The sequence below is a fragment of the Ostrea edulis genome, chromosome 3 (genome assembly GCF_947568905.1).
Source record: "Ostrea edulis chromosome 3, xbOstEdul1.1, whole genome shotgun sequence".
Lineage (NCBI taxonomy): Eukaryota > Metazoa > Mollusca > Bivalvia > Ostreida > Ostreidae > Ostrea > Ostrea edulis.
This window is the reverse complement of record NC_079166.1, coordinates 82,385,127-82,405,045: the sequence shown is the minus strand read 5'-3', so window position 1 is coordinate 82,405,045 and position 19,919 is coordinate 82,385,127. Positions and strand designations below refer to the sequence as shown.

The following is a 19,919-nucleotide window of genomic DNA, read 5'->3' as shown; positions in this document are numbered from 1 at the left end:
CAAGAGAGAATCATTAGGGAGATCAATGGTCCAATGTCTGACAAAAAAGGAAATTCACATAGTTTTAACCAAGACCCCCCTTCCCTTATATGATGGCTGTTGAAACTACTCTATCAACATACGATTATAAATAACACTTTGTATACCTTTCCTACGAGCTGTTTATTCACAAACCGTGAAACGAAAGTGTACATTAAAACTAAAACTATTAAATGTTCTTTAAATTGTAATATTACATGTATGTGGTTTTTGACAGTCGTTTTTTTTTTTCATTTCCCACTAAAGTGTAATTGATGTCGGATAACAGAACTTATGGGGGGTTTTAACCCCTTCTCCCTAACTATTTGAATTCAGATTTTATCCGACATCGATCTTTTAACTTCGCCCTTTATCTGCTCTGATAATATTCGTTCGAGATTTTAAACCCCTGTTCTGCGCGCGCAATATTTTCTAATTTTAAGTCATTGTACAATTGTATTTGGAAAGACCAACAATTTGTTGATGAAAGGTAAGACAAATTCGAAACTAGAAATGAATTTGAAGCATGGGGGTTAATGAATTTTATGATAAGTCGAGTCTTCACAGATAGATCCATTGTTCATCAACGAAGAGAAAAATAAGTGCACTTTCGATTTCGTTATTTTGTTTGTACAGAGTATCAGAAACATGTAAACCATGTCACTGATAGTATAGTTCATCTAACATGATAAGATGTATTTAATGCGTACTTGATTAAACATTATGCTGTAACAAGACTGGTCATCTCATGATATATGTATATATATCCAAAACACTACAATGACCAACAACACAAAAACATTTATCAAAATTTTGGGACTACCGGTCCTTCTATTACGTCAGAAGGAAACTATTCACATAATATGCCTAAACATAGCAAAAATATGGTTTTAAATGCCCACCCTAAATTAAAATATATACACTACAAAATATATGTATGTTACTGATAATTTAGGAGCAAGTTAAAACACATCTGATAAGCTGATCAGCAATGGTCTATGTGATAAGATTGACTTATTTTTTCAGGAAAACAGATGATCAATGCAAAAACTAACTTCTGGCCGGTGAGATTCCGAACAATGCACTGTAAAGGAACGGCATAAAGTCAAAATGTCAAAGGAAAGGAAACAATTTAAGAAAATATATGAAACAGGTGTTCAGCTGTTGAACAACGAACAGGTATACCTTATTGATTATGCCTATGATACATGATAAAAACATAATATATAAGATTACAGAAGTGCTAAATAATAGAAGGCTCTGGCTTAGCCCAGTAATAGCGATGATCAACCTGTTGTATATGAATTTGAAAGGTTGAATTGTGTATGGGCTTCATTTAAGTGTAGTTTCTGTTGCACCATATTAGAAGTGAATTTAATTGAAGAAATGCTATTTAATTAAAAAAAAAAAAATCTTTTCGCTTTGTTTGATTCCTAACTCGTATGTCCGTTGCATACGATATGGAAAGGCACACGAGCTTTATTTTTGCTCAAAACAATGGTTACTGAAATCCTGGTAGGATAGCTGTGCAATAAACAACACCAACTACCTCGTCAGCATTATACAACAATACCGTGCTTAAAGAGGTTCGCACCTTGAGATTTGGAGTAATGTAAATTTTTTGGAAGTGTATTTTTGATTTCTACATTGAAGAAGAATTGGGAAATTAAAAAGAAAAACTGGGGTCTGAACGCTTGTTATTGAGCTGTAGTGTTCTAAACATGACATTTTTGCACTTTATTCAATTAAGCTTGATTTTTCTGTTAGTATCAACACAACATATGCAACACAAATCAATCATTACATAAAATAGATACATAATCATGTCCTCTAACACTACAGGTGAAAAAAGAAATTAATATTAGTAAAGGAAATAAATTTTGACCTTTTTGCACTTGAGATACAAAAAACTTCATGATATCAAAATTGAGAGTTTAAAAGGACATATTAGGAGTAATGTTAATTTCTAAAATTTTACATAATTTTCAAGGTCTGGTCTTCCATTTTAAAATGCAACTTTAAAAAAGTGGGGGTTGGGGATCAAATTTTTGAATTATTGGCGAAAATACTGAATTTTTATACAAAATTTCGAATAAATTAATTAAAAATATTTTAAGAATCGGTGTAGTGTTTGGAAAAATATATCAACCAAGTCAATAAATTACAACATTTGACCTAGTTCCAAGTCTCAACTACTTGTATCATAAATCATAAAACTGAAATACATGTATAGGAGTATAAAAATAGACGATACATTGGATGAAACAGAAACTGTAATATGCAAAATTAGAACTTTTTGATTAGTGAATCCTTCCGCCACAAAATATAGTCCCTGCCAAACCCTTTCAAAATTTGAATTGACACAAAACAAAACTAAAACTGAAATACATGTATAGGAGTATAAAAATAGACGATACATTGGATGAAACAGAAACTGTAATATGCAGAATTAGAACTTTTTGATTGGTGAATCCTTCCGCCACAAAATATAGTCCCTGCCAAACCCTTTCAAAATTTGAATTGACACAAAACTTTTCAACTGGATAGGGTTCAGCAATAGATGTGTAATATATTTGCACCAATGGTATTAGTATTGAAGCAGTGAATACTTAGTTGTAGCATCCTGCGCAGTTGTACTCAAAAGCACAGGAGCCAACTTCCTCAAATAAAGATCTTTCTCCAAAATATATTTGCATAAAAAATTTCGAAAACACTAATTGTGGAAAACATTTGATTCGTATTCGAAGACGTGTATGTATATAGTATTTGCTTTGCAAGATATTGATTGCTTTATTTCCATTTTTCTAAATGTAGCCGCATTTATTTTGACCTTGAATTTCCCCAGATACGATAAAAGGGTTTGAGATGAGATGAATACATGTATTTATCGTTTGTAGAGAATGTCGGATTTATCCCAAAGGTTTATAGAAATTAGCGAATGTTTTTCAGGAACAATTACTGCCTATTTTTTACATCTTAGGGAATGGTTAATGCGGCTACAGAAATCAGGGATTCCATCCGAAACCCCAAGTACTAAGCTTTCGAATTTCATAATGGGTATATGTATATCCCACAAAGCTTACAAAATAGCAAACATGATCAATCATGCATTTTTAGGTATTGTGCATTTGAACTGTATATTTGAGGTTCATTTTTGAGCTGCTTAAACTTTCTCATTTTGAACTTAAATGCAATGTAATATAGGATACACAAGTTTTTCTTTTAAACGAATTCGAGACTTACCCAAAAACATCCAAAATATAACAGTGGAAAAATCGTATATTCCCATAATCTTAGATTATATTTCACCTGGCATATATTCATAAAAAGTGGACGCGAAAAAATTCTAAACAAATTTAGAATTGAAATCACAATACTTGTTTGCAAATCAGAAGCACCAAAATGACTTTACAGAACCATAACCCGCGATAGATAAAAGACGAAGCTTATTGACATCATAAACAGTTGTTTTTTCATTACAAATGGATCTAGGTAAGCTACTGACAAACAAGTTGATGGTGCAGAGGTTTCAACAGTCTCGATTGAAGACAGCCTTTCGCAAATTCTATGGTAGTTATAACGATCTAGTTCATCAATACAACCTCTCGTTGAGACAAATGCTGTGTGGCTTGTTTCATACCGATTGTTATACCGTTCTTGGCACACTGATTTTGACTACGGATACCTCCGTTCACATGATCAAGATATAGGGCTCACGGCGGATGTGACCGGTTGGCAGAGGATGCTTACTCCTCCTAGATACCTGATCCCACCTCTGGTGTGTCCAGGTTTCCGTGTTTGTCCAACTATCTATTTTGTATTGCTTATAGGAGTTATAAGATTGATCACTGGTCGTTATTTTCACCTTTCATCAAGCAGAAAGAAGAATAAATATGGTCGGACGTTTGGATTGCAATGCAATATTGATAGCTGTTTCCATTGTTCTGGTAAGTATTTCAGAATCCTTTGTATGTATCATAACATAACAAAGGCTACATAATTATTGAAAAATGTGCAACTAGTTGTAGTTTTTGATGTATCGCTTTTAGGGGTTTTTAGTTTCTAATGAAAATTAATCCTGAAAATGGTTTCATACAAAGTTCATGGTGCTTTTATTTCAGTTTGAAATATTTTTAAAGTGTATCTTGTGCATGTAACTCTGATCATCGGAAAGTTGCGATACATGATATATCATTATACCGCACTAGCCCATCAGCAGTTAACCATTTTCGATAACAAATTTATACTTACTAGCTATAAGCCACGAAAGTTTGACACATTTTCGTCTTTCATTATGGTAGAAAAACAACATTTAATCAGTAAATAGCGTTATTGTATGAGAACGTTGTGATTACGCAAATTTCGTTCCTGGTATGTGGAAATTTCGAATATATAGATTAAAGCATGATTCCAAATGAGCACTCATTGAGATATTACCTACCTTTCATGAATTTTACACATTCATTTGCGAGAAATAATTACATGGATACACAAACATAATTCCACTCTGACATAAAATGCAAGATAATTGTTAACACGCTTAGCATACTTTGGCTTAGTTTATATATACTGCTAATTTTGGTGACATCCTCTGCTTGTTGAAAACTTGGTCAAAGAAATCGTGAATGCAGTATTCAGTGATGCATAAAAAGATAGTAATGTCACAGATAAATGGGCCATGGAGCTTAACATGTACTTGGTTATTCTGGAAAAAAGAAACATTATCGGTGTAAGGCGTGGATATTTCAAACTTTGGAAACCAATCAAATATTTCCATTATTAGTATTCCTCTCAAAAGTGACTTTCAATCTTCCAATATTTCTTCATTAAACTTTATTTATGCTAAAGATAAGCTTATGATATATTAATTATTCTTTTATTGCCCGAAGTAGAAAGACATGTTATTTCTTTTTATTGGTGACTTTAACTGTTAAAATTAATGAATGACCTTGAGACAACGATATTTCTCATTTTCTGATCTTAAGGAATCTTTTGCCAAACAGTAGTTTCTAATGTCTTCCAAATATGATTTGGTGGTCACAAACTAAAGGAAAATAAAATGAAAGGACATGCATACAAAGCCCTATCATTATGCACTTAAAATTTGCATATCGACAAACAATATATTTAAGAACTTTTATAAGAAAGTTTCAGAAATTTTAACTTTTTGGTAAATGTCCTAGATTTCTATGGATGTTCAAACGATGTTCTATAGCAGACGGTAGATGTATGTAATTTTGAAGGCATTGCCAACAACTTTGAGATAAGATATGCATGTAGTATAGAGTTGATAATATGATATAGATTTTCCAGCTCAACAATTTTCTTTTCTAACAATTACATTTACTTATTCCTTAATCTTTCTCTCTTTTTCTTTAAAATATGGATGTGTTCTAATATCACTTCTAACAATTTCCTTTTTAGGTCACTTGAATAAACTCAGATGACCTATTGCAACTGGTTGTCGTCCGTCTTTGTCCGTCGTGCGTTAACAATTTTAAACTTCTTTATAACTATCATTCTATTTCTTTTCAAATTTTCGTATGAAGCATCCTTGGGACAAGGGGGGCATAAAATGTCAATTTCAGGATTCCTGCACCCCTGGAGCCCTACTAAACCTCTACTAAAATTGTAAATCTCATTATCACCGGGGTAGGGGTTTTGACCCCAGGGCGGGGCCAAACTTAACATATAGTCTTAGTGAACAATACATTTTGTTTAACTTCTTCTTGATAACTACTATTCCAATTATTTTTTTCAGATTTGCTATGAAGCATCTTTGGAAGAAAAGCGACACAAATTGTAAATATCAGGACTCCTCCACCCCTGGGGCCTTAGGGGCGGGACAAAAACTATACCAAATTGACCAATTTTCAAAAATCTTCTTCTCTTGAACCGCATATCTTTAGGAAAGACTAAATGCATTATGATGTAAAACTTATACGGTACCAATTTTGATGCACCAGATGCGCATTTCGACAAATAATGTCTCTTCAGTGATGCTCAACCGAAATGTTTGAAATCCGAAATAACAATGAAGTTCTAGAGCTATTATAGGGAAAAACAGCGTGCCAAAAAAAAATGAAGTCAAATTCGTCTAAGGATAAGAGGTATACATGAGGGAGATAATCCTTAATTTTGAAATAAATTTCATAACAGCAATTAAATATACATCCGTATTTTCAAGCTACAGTGTAGTAACGAAGTACTTAGCACCTCGGCCGTAGAGACCCTCGGGGACTAACAGTCCACCAGCAGAGGCCTTGACCTAGGGGTCATAATGTAAAACTGATACGGTACCAATTTTGATGCACCAGACGTCCATTTCAATAACTAATGTCTCTTCAGTGATGCTTAACGGAAATGTTTGAAATCCGAAATAACAATGAAGTTTTAGATCTAAATATAGCCAAAAACAGCGTGCCAAAAATGAACAGATGATGTGAAGCAGGATGGCCTTTACCAAAGTATTTAATTTCACGATTCCCGGGATAGGGGTTTTGACCCCAGGGTGGGGCCAAACTTAATATATAGTGTTTATGTGTAAAACATTTAATTGATTAATTCTTTAGTGCTATTGATGCTAAATTGAAACTAAATGGATATTTAGAAGGAGTAGATAGTCCTTTACCAAAATTGTAAATTGCATGATCCTAGGGATAACTGTTTGCGTTCAAGGTTGTGACAAAATTCTAATGATTTGTACAAAATTTTCTAACTTTGATAATTAAGAATTATATATTTTCGAGTAAGTACAAAAGCCACCCTTTGTTAAGTACAAGGGCTCTAAAAGCAATTATTGAAGAAAGAATCATGATAGAATTTTTTTTTATTGTTAAAACAATGTAAATATACAGAGTTTTAAAAACAACTGGCAGTATATATGTGATATGTTATAATTTATATGTATTCATTAATATTTCTATTAGAAAACTAATTTTGCTTACTATCCCCCCCCCCCCGAACATGTGCCCCATGTTTATTATATTATTATTATGCATTTTTTCCCCATTTATTTAACTTTCTCTCCTCTCTTCTTTCCTTTCTCCTTTTTATATTTTCTTCTATATTTAAAACAACTTTCACATTAACGCGTGTACATATCTTCTATGGGTGTGTTGGTGTATATACAGTGTATGTACATGTACATGTATATGTATGTAGATGTGTATATGTATGTAGATGAATATATGATATATTAATTTGATATCAAATATTACAAATAAAAAAAAATTCTAATGATTTGAAAGACTTATTTAAGTTTGCTGATACTTTATAAAATCTAAATGCATATTTGGGAATAGCAGAAAGGATGTACAAAATGGTGAATTTCACTAATCAAGGTTTTGACTCTAGTTAGGATCCACTTTAATCATATTTTTTAATGTTAATACATATATCATATTATCTAAAGCACTTTTGAGGGCATTGTAGTTTGAACAACACAATCATGTTCCTGAACATTTGAATTTAGCTTAGATATTCAGAACAGGAAACTGTTCTAGATCTCATAGCCCTTGGGAGTAGTGATACTTTTCACTAGTACTCAGGTGAATGATGAGACCTGTGGATCTCTTGTTCAAGATTGTTTTCTATTGAATTGATTATTCATATGTATACATTCATGCAGTTCATATTTGCGCATGTTTGTATGAGATGCAAAAGGTGTGAAATTATTTTGAGAATGTTTTATATGATATATGTACCGCCACGTCCTAAAACTTTTACCCCAATCCAGTAATATCAAGTTCCATACAGTTATTGCAGGACGCCCCCCCCCCCCCTCACAATTTAACGTTTTGTTGTTCGGTGACGTGGAAACTCGGCTTAGCGACGAGACGGTTTTCAAATATATATTGAATTATTACTGTGAACATTTTTTATTTTATTCTTAACACCGGAATACAATATTCATGATTATGAATTTAGCAATTTTTGTAGTATGTTTGCTAGTCCTTATTAATATATATATATATATATATATATATATATATATATATATATATATATATATATATATATATAATTCAATAAAAAAGCAGGAAAATATGCAGTTACAAAATATCTTTAAATCACTAGCGCTTTCTGGACTTTAACATCCATCATCAGGTGAATACGAATTTTTTTTTTAATATATTATATATATATAATCGTCAACTTCCCATATTCCATTAATAACCTGGTTGTGGTGTTTATATATCTCAACTGATTCGATATGCAAGAGCTTGTTCTGCGTATAGTCAGTTTTTAAATCGAGGTAAGCTACTGAGAAACAAGTTGATGGTACAGAGGTTTCAGCAGTCTTGTTTGAAGTCAGCATTTCGCCAATTCTATGGTCGTTATAACGATCTAGCTCGTCAATACAACATATCATTGGGTCAAATGCTGCCTGACGTATTTCATACCGATTGTTAAGCCGTTCTTGGTACACTGATTTTGACTGCGGATAACTCCGTTACTTGATCAGGATATTGGGCTCACGGCGGGTGTGACCAGTCAACAGGGGATGCTTACTCCTCCTATGCACCTGATCCCACCTCTGATGTGTCCAGGGGTCCGTGTTTGCCCAACTATCTATTTTGTATTGCTTGTAGGAGTTATGAGATTGAGTCTCCAAATCGGCCCCTCAGAAAACAGGTTCTCCCTAAATATCAGCCGATTTTCAATGTCCTGGCAGAAATCTTACATTTCCGTACAAAGAAAGTCTTATAAAACCGGCCACTTTTAAAAGTACATTTGATAATAAGCATGTGTAATTTACCCTATAATACCGGCCACTTTTTGAAAACAAGAAAAATTTCGGCCAGATGTGCAAATTGACTGACCGACTGGCCAGGGTGGGGGAATTATCGACCGAAGGTGTGAAAAATACGAGTGGCTTCTATAATTTTTTCTGTTGTGAGTGTTAAGTGACAGTTGGCTATTCCAAGTGACCCTTCCAAATGCTGTACCAATTGAAAAAAACAAAAAAAAACAACAGTTAGGAACATATTGAATCAGTAATGATAATTGTTAAAAGATGAATTAATTTCCTTGGTTTCCATAAACTTAAAATTCATAAGAAAAAGTCAAATTACAATTTCATATTTCCTACTGTACTTTTCAAAAACGGCAAAACAAAAGAGTATAGCGCACTTGGTATGCAATTTCACCTACACAAATACTTTTTTCTTGGATATAATTTTTTTACAAATATTCTGCTATACAATGTCAGTTTATACTTGTGTTAACCCAAATTACTTAATAAAGATATCTATATATTGATAGTATCTTTATTTGATTAGCATAAACATCACCGTGAATATATAGAGTATACAGTGGATGTAACGTAATGGGCATACAGAATTGCAAACTGTTGCAAAACGCCACCCTAAACCAGAAATAAAACACTGAAATTGTTTTACTTAAGTAAGACTGTACATAAGTCCATTGGAGGAAATTTGGTTTAAGGTGGCCTTCTTGTTGAAAATGAATAAAATATGAATAAATCGTTCTCAAAATTTACCTTGAGATTTAGTAGCTTGTCAAACGTCAAACCTTTAAACTTACATGCCTTACACTTAAACCATACATTCCGAGTTCAAATCCAATATTTTCCCAATCTATTTTTTTTTTTGCTTTTCATTTTTTGGGGTCGTTTTCTTGAGAGGGTATGTGTGTGTTATAAATGTGATACATATATTATAACAAATATTAGTCATTTTCATCATAACTTCCAATATTTGCAAGTTACGACTTAAAGAAAGGGAATTTATTCCGAGATCACTGTTGTTCCGTTTGTTTACACTAGCATGTTCCTGTGTGCACAGGATTTTAAAACCGTAATGTGGCTGACGAAAAGCTATAAACATATACTACAAGAAAAAGGGCACAAATGCACAGCATGTAATAAGTAAAAATATGTCAAGGGAGGGAAAGAACTGTTATACAGTTTGACTTCTCAAAAGTAAATATAAAAATTCATGTAGCAACTGTCATATGATATTTAGGCAAAACTAAACACTCGAATTATCAACCAAAGGCAAATGAACTGATGAAATCTATTACAGGTGCTGCAGTTATGTCAGAAAAAGACAGTGAGTTAAGTAATGCCATATGTAAAAGGGTTGTTGTGTAATATGAATGCACTTATGAAATATTGTACTGTTCATTCCAAATAAGAAAATGGTTTATTGATTGAAGAATGACTCATATAAATGTCAGTAATGCTAAACTGCGACAGTTATTTATCTTGGTTAACGAAACATAAAAACCATCGGCCTTATATTCAAATATAACACGCCAGTCTATTATTGGAAACCGGTGTTTTCCATTTAGATTTCCGAGTCGGTCGTTTCGTCAGCAAATGCGCTATACCTCTTTGTTAATATGGAGGTAAACAGATCTAGAGTGTTTATAGGTAAGAAGAATTCCAATAATAGGCCTCTGTGTTTTCCTGATGTATCCTGTTATAGATTTTCAGTTTAAAATGATTTCAGCGAGAATTTATAATTATCTGTAGGTACAAACGGACTAATTAGATCTCCATCGATAATTGGTCATAAATCACCATAACAAAGTGAACAGTACCTACTTTGTGAATATTGAGATAAAATGTCTCTAAATGCTAAATTATCGGTAAACCGGCCACCGCTCTAAACCGACCGAGAGCCGGCTGGTTTAGAGAAGTTTCACTATTTATATGTAAGACTCTAAAGTGTGATGGTCGCTCAATAGTGCGATGGTCACGCCAAAGTGCGATGGTCTGCGCCAAAGTCCGATAGTCTGCGCCAAAGTGCGATGGCTTGTTAACGTTATGGACACCAAAGTGCGATGGTCACGCCAAATTTCGATGGTGTGGAGTTCAGTAACGTTTGTGACGTCACATTGTGACGTCATTCTTAACGTCTTTCAAAATAAAACCGAAGAAATGTTACATGGACGACAGCAACGTTCGGCAAGGTTTACACTGTTGAGGATTGTGAGAACGGCAAAGTACAATTGTTGTCGACCTATCTTCTTCGCCCAAACATTCTTTACTTCACGATCATTTATTACTTTGACGTACACATATTAAATTGATAAATTCCTTGGGATATGCTATAATACAAAACATTATATGCGATTTCGCGTTTAATAACACGACAACTAAATGGTAATGAAATAAGTTCTTATTCTTATTTTTTATGCATTGATTTTGCTCTGATATTTTGGTGAACCAACACATGGTTGGTTCAGTCTGTACCAAAACACCGTGTAGTTTACATCCAATGGATCTTGGGGTGTCAGACCATCGCACTTTGGCGCATGAGTGTGGGTCATCGCACTTTGGCGTGTCACACCATCGGGGTTTGGCGCAGAACATCACACTTTGGCGTGACCATCGCATTTTGGAGTCCCATCGCACTTTGGAGTCCTACATGACCATTGACACGAACAACAGTAAATTGTCAATTTTTCAGGACAACCTGTCCCTTCCTCAGGACGATAAAATATTTACATAAAAAAAAAACTAAATAGAAAAGGAAACTAAAACTACAACAAAACTACAAAAGCTGATAACAAACAAAACGTCTACACATTAAAATTATTGAGTGTAATATGTAACAATAGAAATGTTTGTTCCCATCGAGCGTCAAGACAGATCTGAACTGTCTCGTCCTACGCTGGATCAAGTCAAAAACAAAGACTTAACCATGCTCTGCGTATGATGAGTGTTTAAATTGAGGCAGGTTGCTGTCAAATAACTTGATGTCACAGGGGTTTCAACAGACCAAGTCTCGTTTAAAGTCATAATTTCGCAAATTATATAGTCCTTATAACAATTCACTTTGCAAATGCAACCTAATGTAAGTAGAATGTTGTTTGACGTGTATCATACCAATAGTTAGTTTGTCCTTTACAAACTAATTTTGACTAACCTTATCGGCAGTTGATTGGTCAACTGAGGATGCTTAATCCTTCTAGACACCTGATTCTACCTCAGGTGTGTCCATGGGATCCGTTTTTGTCCTACTTTTAATTTTGTATTCTTTAAAACTATCACGAGATTAATCACTGTTCGTTATCACTTTTTCATTACCTAATCCCGAATCTCATCCGGAAACGATTAATTTTACAAATTGGTTAAAGGCTTGGACCATGGTAGTCAATGTCATTAACACAATTTATTTGCTAGATATCTCAGTAAAAAGATTTTTAAAGATTGCATAATTTTGTTTAGGTTCTAGCTTTACCCCTTAGCTTTCACTGCGGTCACATGTCAATCTAAGTCTTTTCCTGGACCTTGAATAGTTTGAGAAGAAGTTGAAATCATCTTATTAGCAACACAAAATGGTTAACAAGGCAGACTTGTATCACTTGGAACTTAAGTGATTGTGGTATTGTAGATCCAGCACGTGTGCTATAGACTGAACATTGGTATATAGGAAACTTCTATGTCTTGATCAGATAAACGGAGTAATCTGTAGTCAAAATCAATCTGCCAAGAACGGCATAATCATCGGTATGAACCACGTGGAACAGCAGTTGACCCAATGATATATCCATTAACCCCTTAAAAATACAAAATTAAGAGTAGAGCAAACATGGACTGCTGGAGACATCAGAATCCCCTGTTACCCAGTCACAGTTGCCGTGAGCCCTATTTGGAGATTACCTGGAAATTACATGATTATAATGACCGTAAATTTGTAAAATGCTCACTTTAATCAAGGCGGTTGTTACCAATGATGTGGACCTAATTGTCTGTTGACTTAAGGTAAAAGTGAATCAACCGTGACATTTATACTTGGTCTTTTATATGATCTTTCTTATAAACAATGTTAATTGTTAGTAAACTACTCTCGCACATGAATTGGATTAGTAATCTTAAGTTGAGCACAAATTTTACGCGTATTTTTTTTGTAGAGCAATATATAGATACATTCTTTAAAATCTTTCCAAGGAACGAGTTGTCACAATTTGCCAAACTAATATAAAAACAATTCACTTTATCATACAATCAAATTTCGTATAAAGATTGACTCTTGAAACAAGGCTAAAGACTTAGTAAATATTATTGCCTTTGATAACCATAATAAATGATCTACCTTTTTCAGAGCAATTATGTAGCATTTACACAAGCCTGTGTATGGTCAAAGAGAACATTAGAGTTCGTCAGTTTTTGCCCTGCCACGGACGAGGCAACACAGAAAGCAGCAAGAATTAAAAAATGTGAAGGTTTATCGCTGAAGCAAAATTGCACAAAGCCATCAAACTTCAAATATCACTGCCTATACAGTTATCCTCTTAGAAAGTTAGTTGAAGTTTGTGCAGTCGAAACCTCTGTTCATGGTAAGAATCTTGATGAAGCAAAATTATTGATTTATTTCCAAATAATAGTTAAAACTTTGACTAAGAATTTTTAAAGTCATCCTTATATAAACTTTCTTGTAGGTGGGTGTTTAATGTATGATACGACACTATATAAAATAAAACATACTTACAAAGTGGAATGTGGGAGTGCTGCGACTGTTTGTCCAAATACATACATATCAACGGAAGCACATTTGCGTGAGTATTTTAGAATCATTCATATAAGATCTATAAATGGGATACAATTCTTTATATATTTTCATTTTGTCTTAAACATTTGCTAGCATAAAACAAAAGAATTAAAAAGCGACAAAACGAATACAAATACAACTCCATGGCTATGGTTAATTGACGAATGTATCTCACATACGCCTTTATGTAATACTACATTTTAAATCAAGATGCTAAGTGAAAATTTAGAATTGATATACAAATAAAAACTGTCCTAATGGAACTAATACTCCGCGGGACACATCCATAATGATGCATATTTGAAATAATGTAAATCTGAAAAATCTAAGTACATCATTCTAGATAAAAATTACCATCATACAAACAATCCAACATTAAGTACTCATTTTCGTAGACAATAGGAAGATCACTGGATCAGGACTCTAAGTACTGCATTTCCATACGAATGCAATGATAATATATGTATGTAGGAGATTTGACTACTCCACAAGGAAATAACGTGAATGTGATGAAACTCTTTCCAAATATTTAAGCTGGAAACGCAGTCATGGACAGATTTCATATAACAGACCAAGTATACATGATATCACACTTGATTCACTTTTATTTTACTCCAACAGACAATTAGGTTCCCATCATACTCGCACAAAACTTTACTCAGTTCCATTGAGAGTTTTAAATACATTATTTGAAGAAGATTTGTCAACCCCACAATATAAATTGAACTCAGATTATGGATGTTGCCAATCACAGGTTCCTTAATTATCGTTGGTCATGGATGATATTCTTTTCGATTGTTTAACGTTTCTCTCAAAACCTTTCACTCAAATGGAGACGTCACCAAGACCGGTGAATGACTTCAACTTTAGGCCTTTTGCTCGGCGCTTACGGTCATTGAGCAGTGAAGGTTCTTTAGCGTGCCACACCAACTGTGACACGGGTCATCCGTTTTTAAAGTCATCGACGAGGACCCGTGACATTCACACCTCATGATGAACGTTTGGCGATATAACTCACTACCTCTTTTAACGATCTAGGTTTATCGCAACCGGGATTTGAACCCCGGCCTTCCGCATGCGGGGCACACATTCTAACCTCTAAACCACGTCGGTGGTTATTTCTTTCGAACTATGCTGCCAGTTCCTTAATCTCAATTTACAAACAAAGGAATATATGCCGTTAACATAAGTAACATTCTTCGTCATAAAAAGTTCAGTCTTGTATTCCAACATATTTCAAGTTCAAGTCTACACCTTATATTCCCTACAAATATACTTCGACTATTGCATCCAAACTTTTAAATTATAAAGAAACTTTGCAGTGCCTAGATACATACCATCTTGTACGCCTATGTGTTCTTGTTCTTCATCGTTCAACTATAGTCCTGCAGGACATGTTATTGATGATGGTGATGTTGATGTACATGTACTTGAAAATAAGGATCTGATATCACCTATATACAGAGAACCTCGGTCTTTCAATTGACGACATAACTTCATCTCCATTATGAAATATGTCAACGATTATGCCAGATGATGGGTTAAATATGAAATATTTGAGTGGATTACAAGTGTAAGAGGAATATTAAAACCTTGCATATAGACACATGAAAACAAAAGTACGTATTATCTATCCTTCTGAAGTGATAAAAGAATTAGATAGGTTACATGAGGAACATGCTTTGGTTCCAGCTGACAAAGCATGCAATCCTATTCATTCCGAATCGGTTGAAATAATACTGACTGGTTAATGATAAATATATGATCATTTTCAGAATACATTCTCTGATGACAATAAGAGAAATATAGATAGTTGCTTTATTCGATAAAAACTGATATCTTTGACGTCATCAAGCAAGGAAAATAGGTCATCATACTATTTTGATACTTCATAACACAGCAACATTTAATGATCTGTAACGCTCTGTTACCTTACGATTGTTTCTGAATTATTTATTTAGATATCTTAAGTAATTAAAGAAGAACACATTTTCAAACAAAACTAAACTTCATAAAAATTAAGAAAAGAAGAAAAAAATACCGTGCCACAAGGGCAGCTTACTCCTCCTCTACATCTGATGCAACATTTGGTGAATCCAGAGGTCTACGTTTGCCTTACTCTTGATATTGTAATTTCCTGATATTGGATCACTGTTTGTCAATCTGATTAAAACCAGATCCTGAGATCCGCTCACTTAGATCGCTACAAGCGATCTAAGTGAGCGGATCTCAGGATCTGGTTTTAATCAGATTGACTGTTTGTTATCTTCACTTTTCCGTTCATTGAACGTTATGCATTAAGATTTTAAACATTTCACTAAGAGCCGGTGGCCTGTCTACTGGTATATTGATGAAAATCTTGAATTGTAAGTAAACCAGAACATAAACAAATGAGCAAAACTACATTACTATACAAACTAGACTATACGTATAAAACTACATTACTATACAAACTAGACTATACGTATAAAACTACATTACTATACAAACTAGACTATATGTATAAAACTACATTACTATACAAACTAGACTATACGTATAAAACTACATTACTATACAAACTAGACTATACGTATAAAACTATATTACTATACAAACTAGACTATATGTATAAAACTATATTACTATACAAACTAGACTATACGTATAAAAATATATTACTATACAAACTAGACTATACGTATAAAACTATATTACTATACAAACTAGACTATACGTATAAGGCTTTCGATACTGTCTCCTGGAAATTTATTCAAGAAACATTATGTTTTTTTAATTTTGGTATTTCTATTCAAAACTGGATAAAATTATTTTACAATCAAATAAAGTCATGTGTCATTCAAAATGGAATTGTGTCACAATACTTCAGTCCAGAACGGGGCTGTAGGCAGGGCGATCCTATATCTCCTTACTTATTTCTTCTATGTGCTGAAATATTTGGTATTCTAATACGCAAAAACAAAGATATTAAAGGCATTACTATTGATGGGGAAGAATATAAAATATCTCAATATGCAGATGACACCTCACTTGTTTTAGATGGGTCTCCCACTTCCATGGATGGCATTATTAGAGTCCTAGATTACTTTGCAATAATTTCAGGTCTAAAGATAAATTTTTCAAAGACAAAAATGATTTGGATAGGTAGCAAAAAATTTTCAAAGGACGTTTTCCATCATACAAGGTGGAAATTTGATTGGAACAATAAAACATTTGATTTATTAGGAATAAAATTTAGTATCAATTTACAAGAAATGGTAGAACTGAATTATAAGACTAAACTGAAGGAAATAAAAAAAGTTATGATCCAGTGGAATAATAGAAGTCTTACTCCTTTAGGAAGGTTAACAGTAATAAAAACATTACTGATACCAAAATTAAATCATTTGATACTTACAATTCCAAATCCTAAAGATGAAACCATTTGTGCTTTTGAAAGTGATTTATATAACTTTCTTTGGAATAGCAAAACTCATAAAGTAAAGAAAAATGTCATAATTCAAGAATATGCTAATGGTGATATTAAAATGGTTGACTATAAAGAATTTATCACTGCTCTTAAAGCAACATGGATTCGACGTATTCTACATTCAAATGCAAAATGGACAAAACTACTGGGGGCAGAACTAATGACTTGTATAGAAAAGATATGGGTATTTGGAATAGATTTTATCAATAATTTAAGGGTAAAAATAACCAACAATTTTTGGATAGATGTGTTTCAGAGCTGGTCAAATATAAATTCTGCAAAAGATAAAATCAACCCAGATTTTTATTGTGAACATATTTGTTATAATCCAAATATTACTATTGGTGGAAGATCAGTATTGTTTAAAAGTCTACATGATTTAGGGATTATATTTATTTATGATCTTCTTGATGAAAATAGTAACTTGTACAGCTTTGATTATGTACAAAATGTTTGAAAGTTAAAATGAATTTTGTAGAATATGCAGGACTAAAGAAAGCAATCCAACAAAGACAAGTTTTTATACAAGACAATACAAGAACTACAAAACCACTTTTGCCTATTATTCCCTCTACTATTTCAATATATTTCAAAGATAAAAAAGGTTGTAAAGATATGTATAAGCAATTGATAAGCCATAAAGCAACCAAAATTAAATCTATATCAAAATGGGAAGAAACAGAAGGTTTTTCAGAGCTAGAATGGAAAAATATATTTGAACTTCCTTTTAAAACAACTCAAGAATCTAAATTGCAATGGTTACAGTTTCAAATCTTACACAGAATATTTCCATGCAACAATTATTTACATCAACTTAGAATTGTTGATTCCCCAATTTGCACATTTTGCAAGAGGGATTTTGAAACTATTGATCACATATTTGTAGAATGTCCATGTGTGAAAGAGATCTGGTATGGAATTGAAGAATGGCTTTGCGAAAAACTGGACAGGCATATTAGTTTTGATAGACAAGCAATTCTTTTTGGAAAATTTGCTAATAAGAATGTACACAAGGTGGAAAATTTGATAATTCTGATGATAAAGCAATATATTTATATTAGTAAATTCTCAAGTATAAGCAAATTAAGTATAGATGCATCCAAAAAAATTATCATTGATAGAATTACAGTTGAAAAACTGTTGCTGTTGAAAAACTGCAGGTATAGGGAGTTTGAGAGATACTGGCAAAATATTTATGATAAATTATGATTGTATTAAAAAGTTTTTTTTTTAAACCTAAAAAACAAAACAAAAAAAACTACATTACTATACAAACTAGACTATACGTATAAAACTATATTACTATACAAACTAGACTATATGTATAAAACTATATTACTATACAAACTAGACTATACGTATAAAACTATATTACCATACAAACTAGACTATATGTATAAAACTACATTACTATACAAACTAGACTATATGTATAAAACTACATTACTATACAAACTAGACTATACGTATAAAACTATATTACTATACAAACTAGACTATGCGTATAAAACTGTTACCATACACACTAGACTATACGTGTAAAACTATATTACTATACAAACTAGACAATACGTATAAAAATACATTACTATACAAACTAGACTATATGTATAAAACTACATTACTATACAAACTAGACTATACATATAAAACTACATTACTATACAAACTAGACTATACGTATAAAACTATATTACTATACAAACTAGACTATACGTATAAAACTATATTACTATACAAACTAGACTATACGTATAAAAATATATTATGATACAAACTAGACTATACGTATAAAACTATATTACTATACAAACTAGACTATACGTATAAAAATATATTTCTATATATTACTATACACACTAGACTATACGTATAAAACTATATTACTATACAAACTAGACTATACGTATAAAACTACAATACTATACAAACTAGACTATATGTATAAAACTATATTACTACACAAACTAGACTATATGTATAAAACTACATTACTATACAAACTAGACTATACGTATAAAACTACATTACTATACAAACTAGACTATACGTATAAAACTACATTACTATACAAACTAGACTATATGTATAAAACTAACATTACTATACAAACTAGACTATACGTATAAAACTATACATTACTATACAAACTAGATAATACGTATAAAACTATATTACTATACAAACTAGACTATATGTATGAAAATGTATTACTATACAAACTAGACTATATGTATAAAACTATATTACTATACAAACTAGACTATACATATAAAAATATATTACTATACAAACTAGACTATATGTATAAAACTATACATTACTATACAAACTAGACTATATGTATAAAACTATATTACTATGCAAACTAGACTATACGTATAAAAATGTAGTACTATACAAACTAGATTATACGTATAAAACTATATTACTATACAAACTAGACTATACGTATAAAAATATATTACTATACAAACTGAACTATACATATAAAAATACATTACTATACAAACTAGACTATACGTATGAAACTACATTACTATACAAACTAGACTATACGTATAAAACTACATTACTATACAAACTAGACTATACGTATAAAACTACATTACTATACAAACTAGACTATACGTTTAAAACTATATTACCATACAGACTAGACTATAGATATAAAAATATATTACTATACAAACTAGACTATACATATAAAACTACATTACTATACAAACTAGAGTATACGTATAAAACTACATTACTATACAAACTAGACTATACGTATAAAACTACATTACTATACAAACTAGACTATATGTATAAAACTATATTACTATACAAACTAGATTATACATATAAAACTATATTACTATAGAAACTAGACTATACATATAAAACTACATTACTATACA

The 19,919-nt window shown here is 32.2% G+C and overlaps 1 protein-coding gene across 5 annotated transcripts in view; it reads left to right on the top strand.

Annotated features, from left to right (window-relative positions):
• The first annotated feature begins 442 nt into the window (after positions 1-442).
• LOC125677494 (uncharacterized) overlaps positions 443-19,919 on the top strand; it is a 191,333-nt gene continuing 171,856 nt past the window's right edge. For 2 of the 5 annotated variants that reach the window (XM_056159176.1, XM_056159180.1), the window contains exons 1-5: positions 443-508; positions 1,045-1,197; positions 3,898-3,965; positions 13,098-13,332; positions 13,435-13,551. In XM_056159176.1, coding sequence (XP_056015151.1) covers positions 3,912-3,965; positions 13,098-13,332; positions 13,435-13,551 — 406 coding nt within the window. In that variant the 5' untranslated portion in view covers positions 443-508; positions 1,045-1,197; positions 3,898-3,911. Of the gene's footprint in view, positions 509-1,044; positions 1,198-3,894; positions 3,966-5,779; positions 5,821-13,097; positions 13,333-13,434; positions 13,552-19,919 lie in introns of those variants that run through there. The other 3 variants (XM_056159178.1, XM_056159177.1, XM_056159179.1) reach the window with 3 other exon arrangements.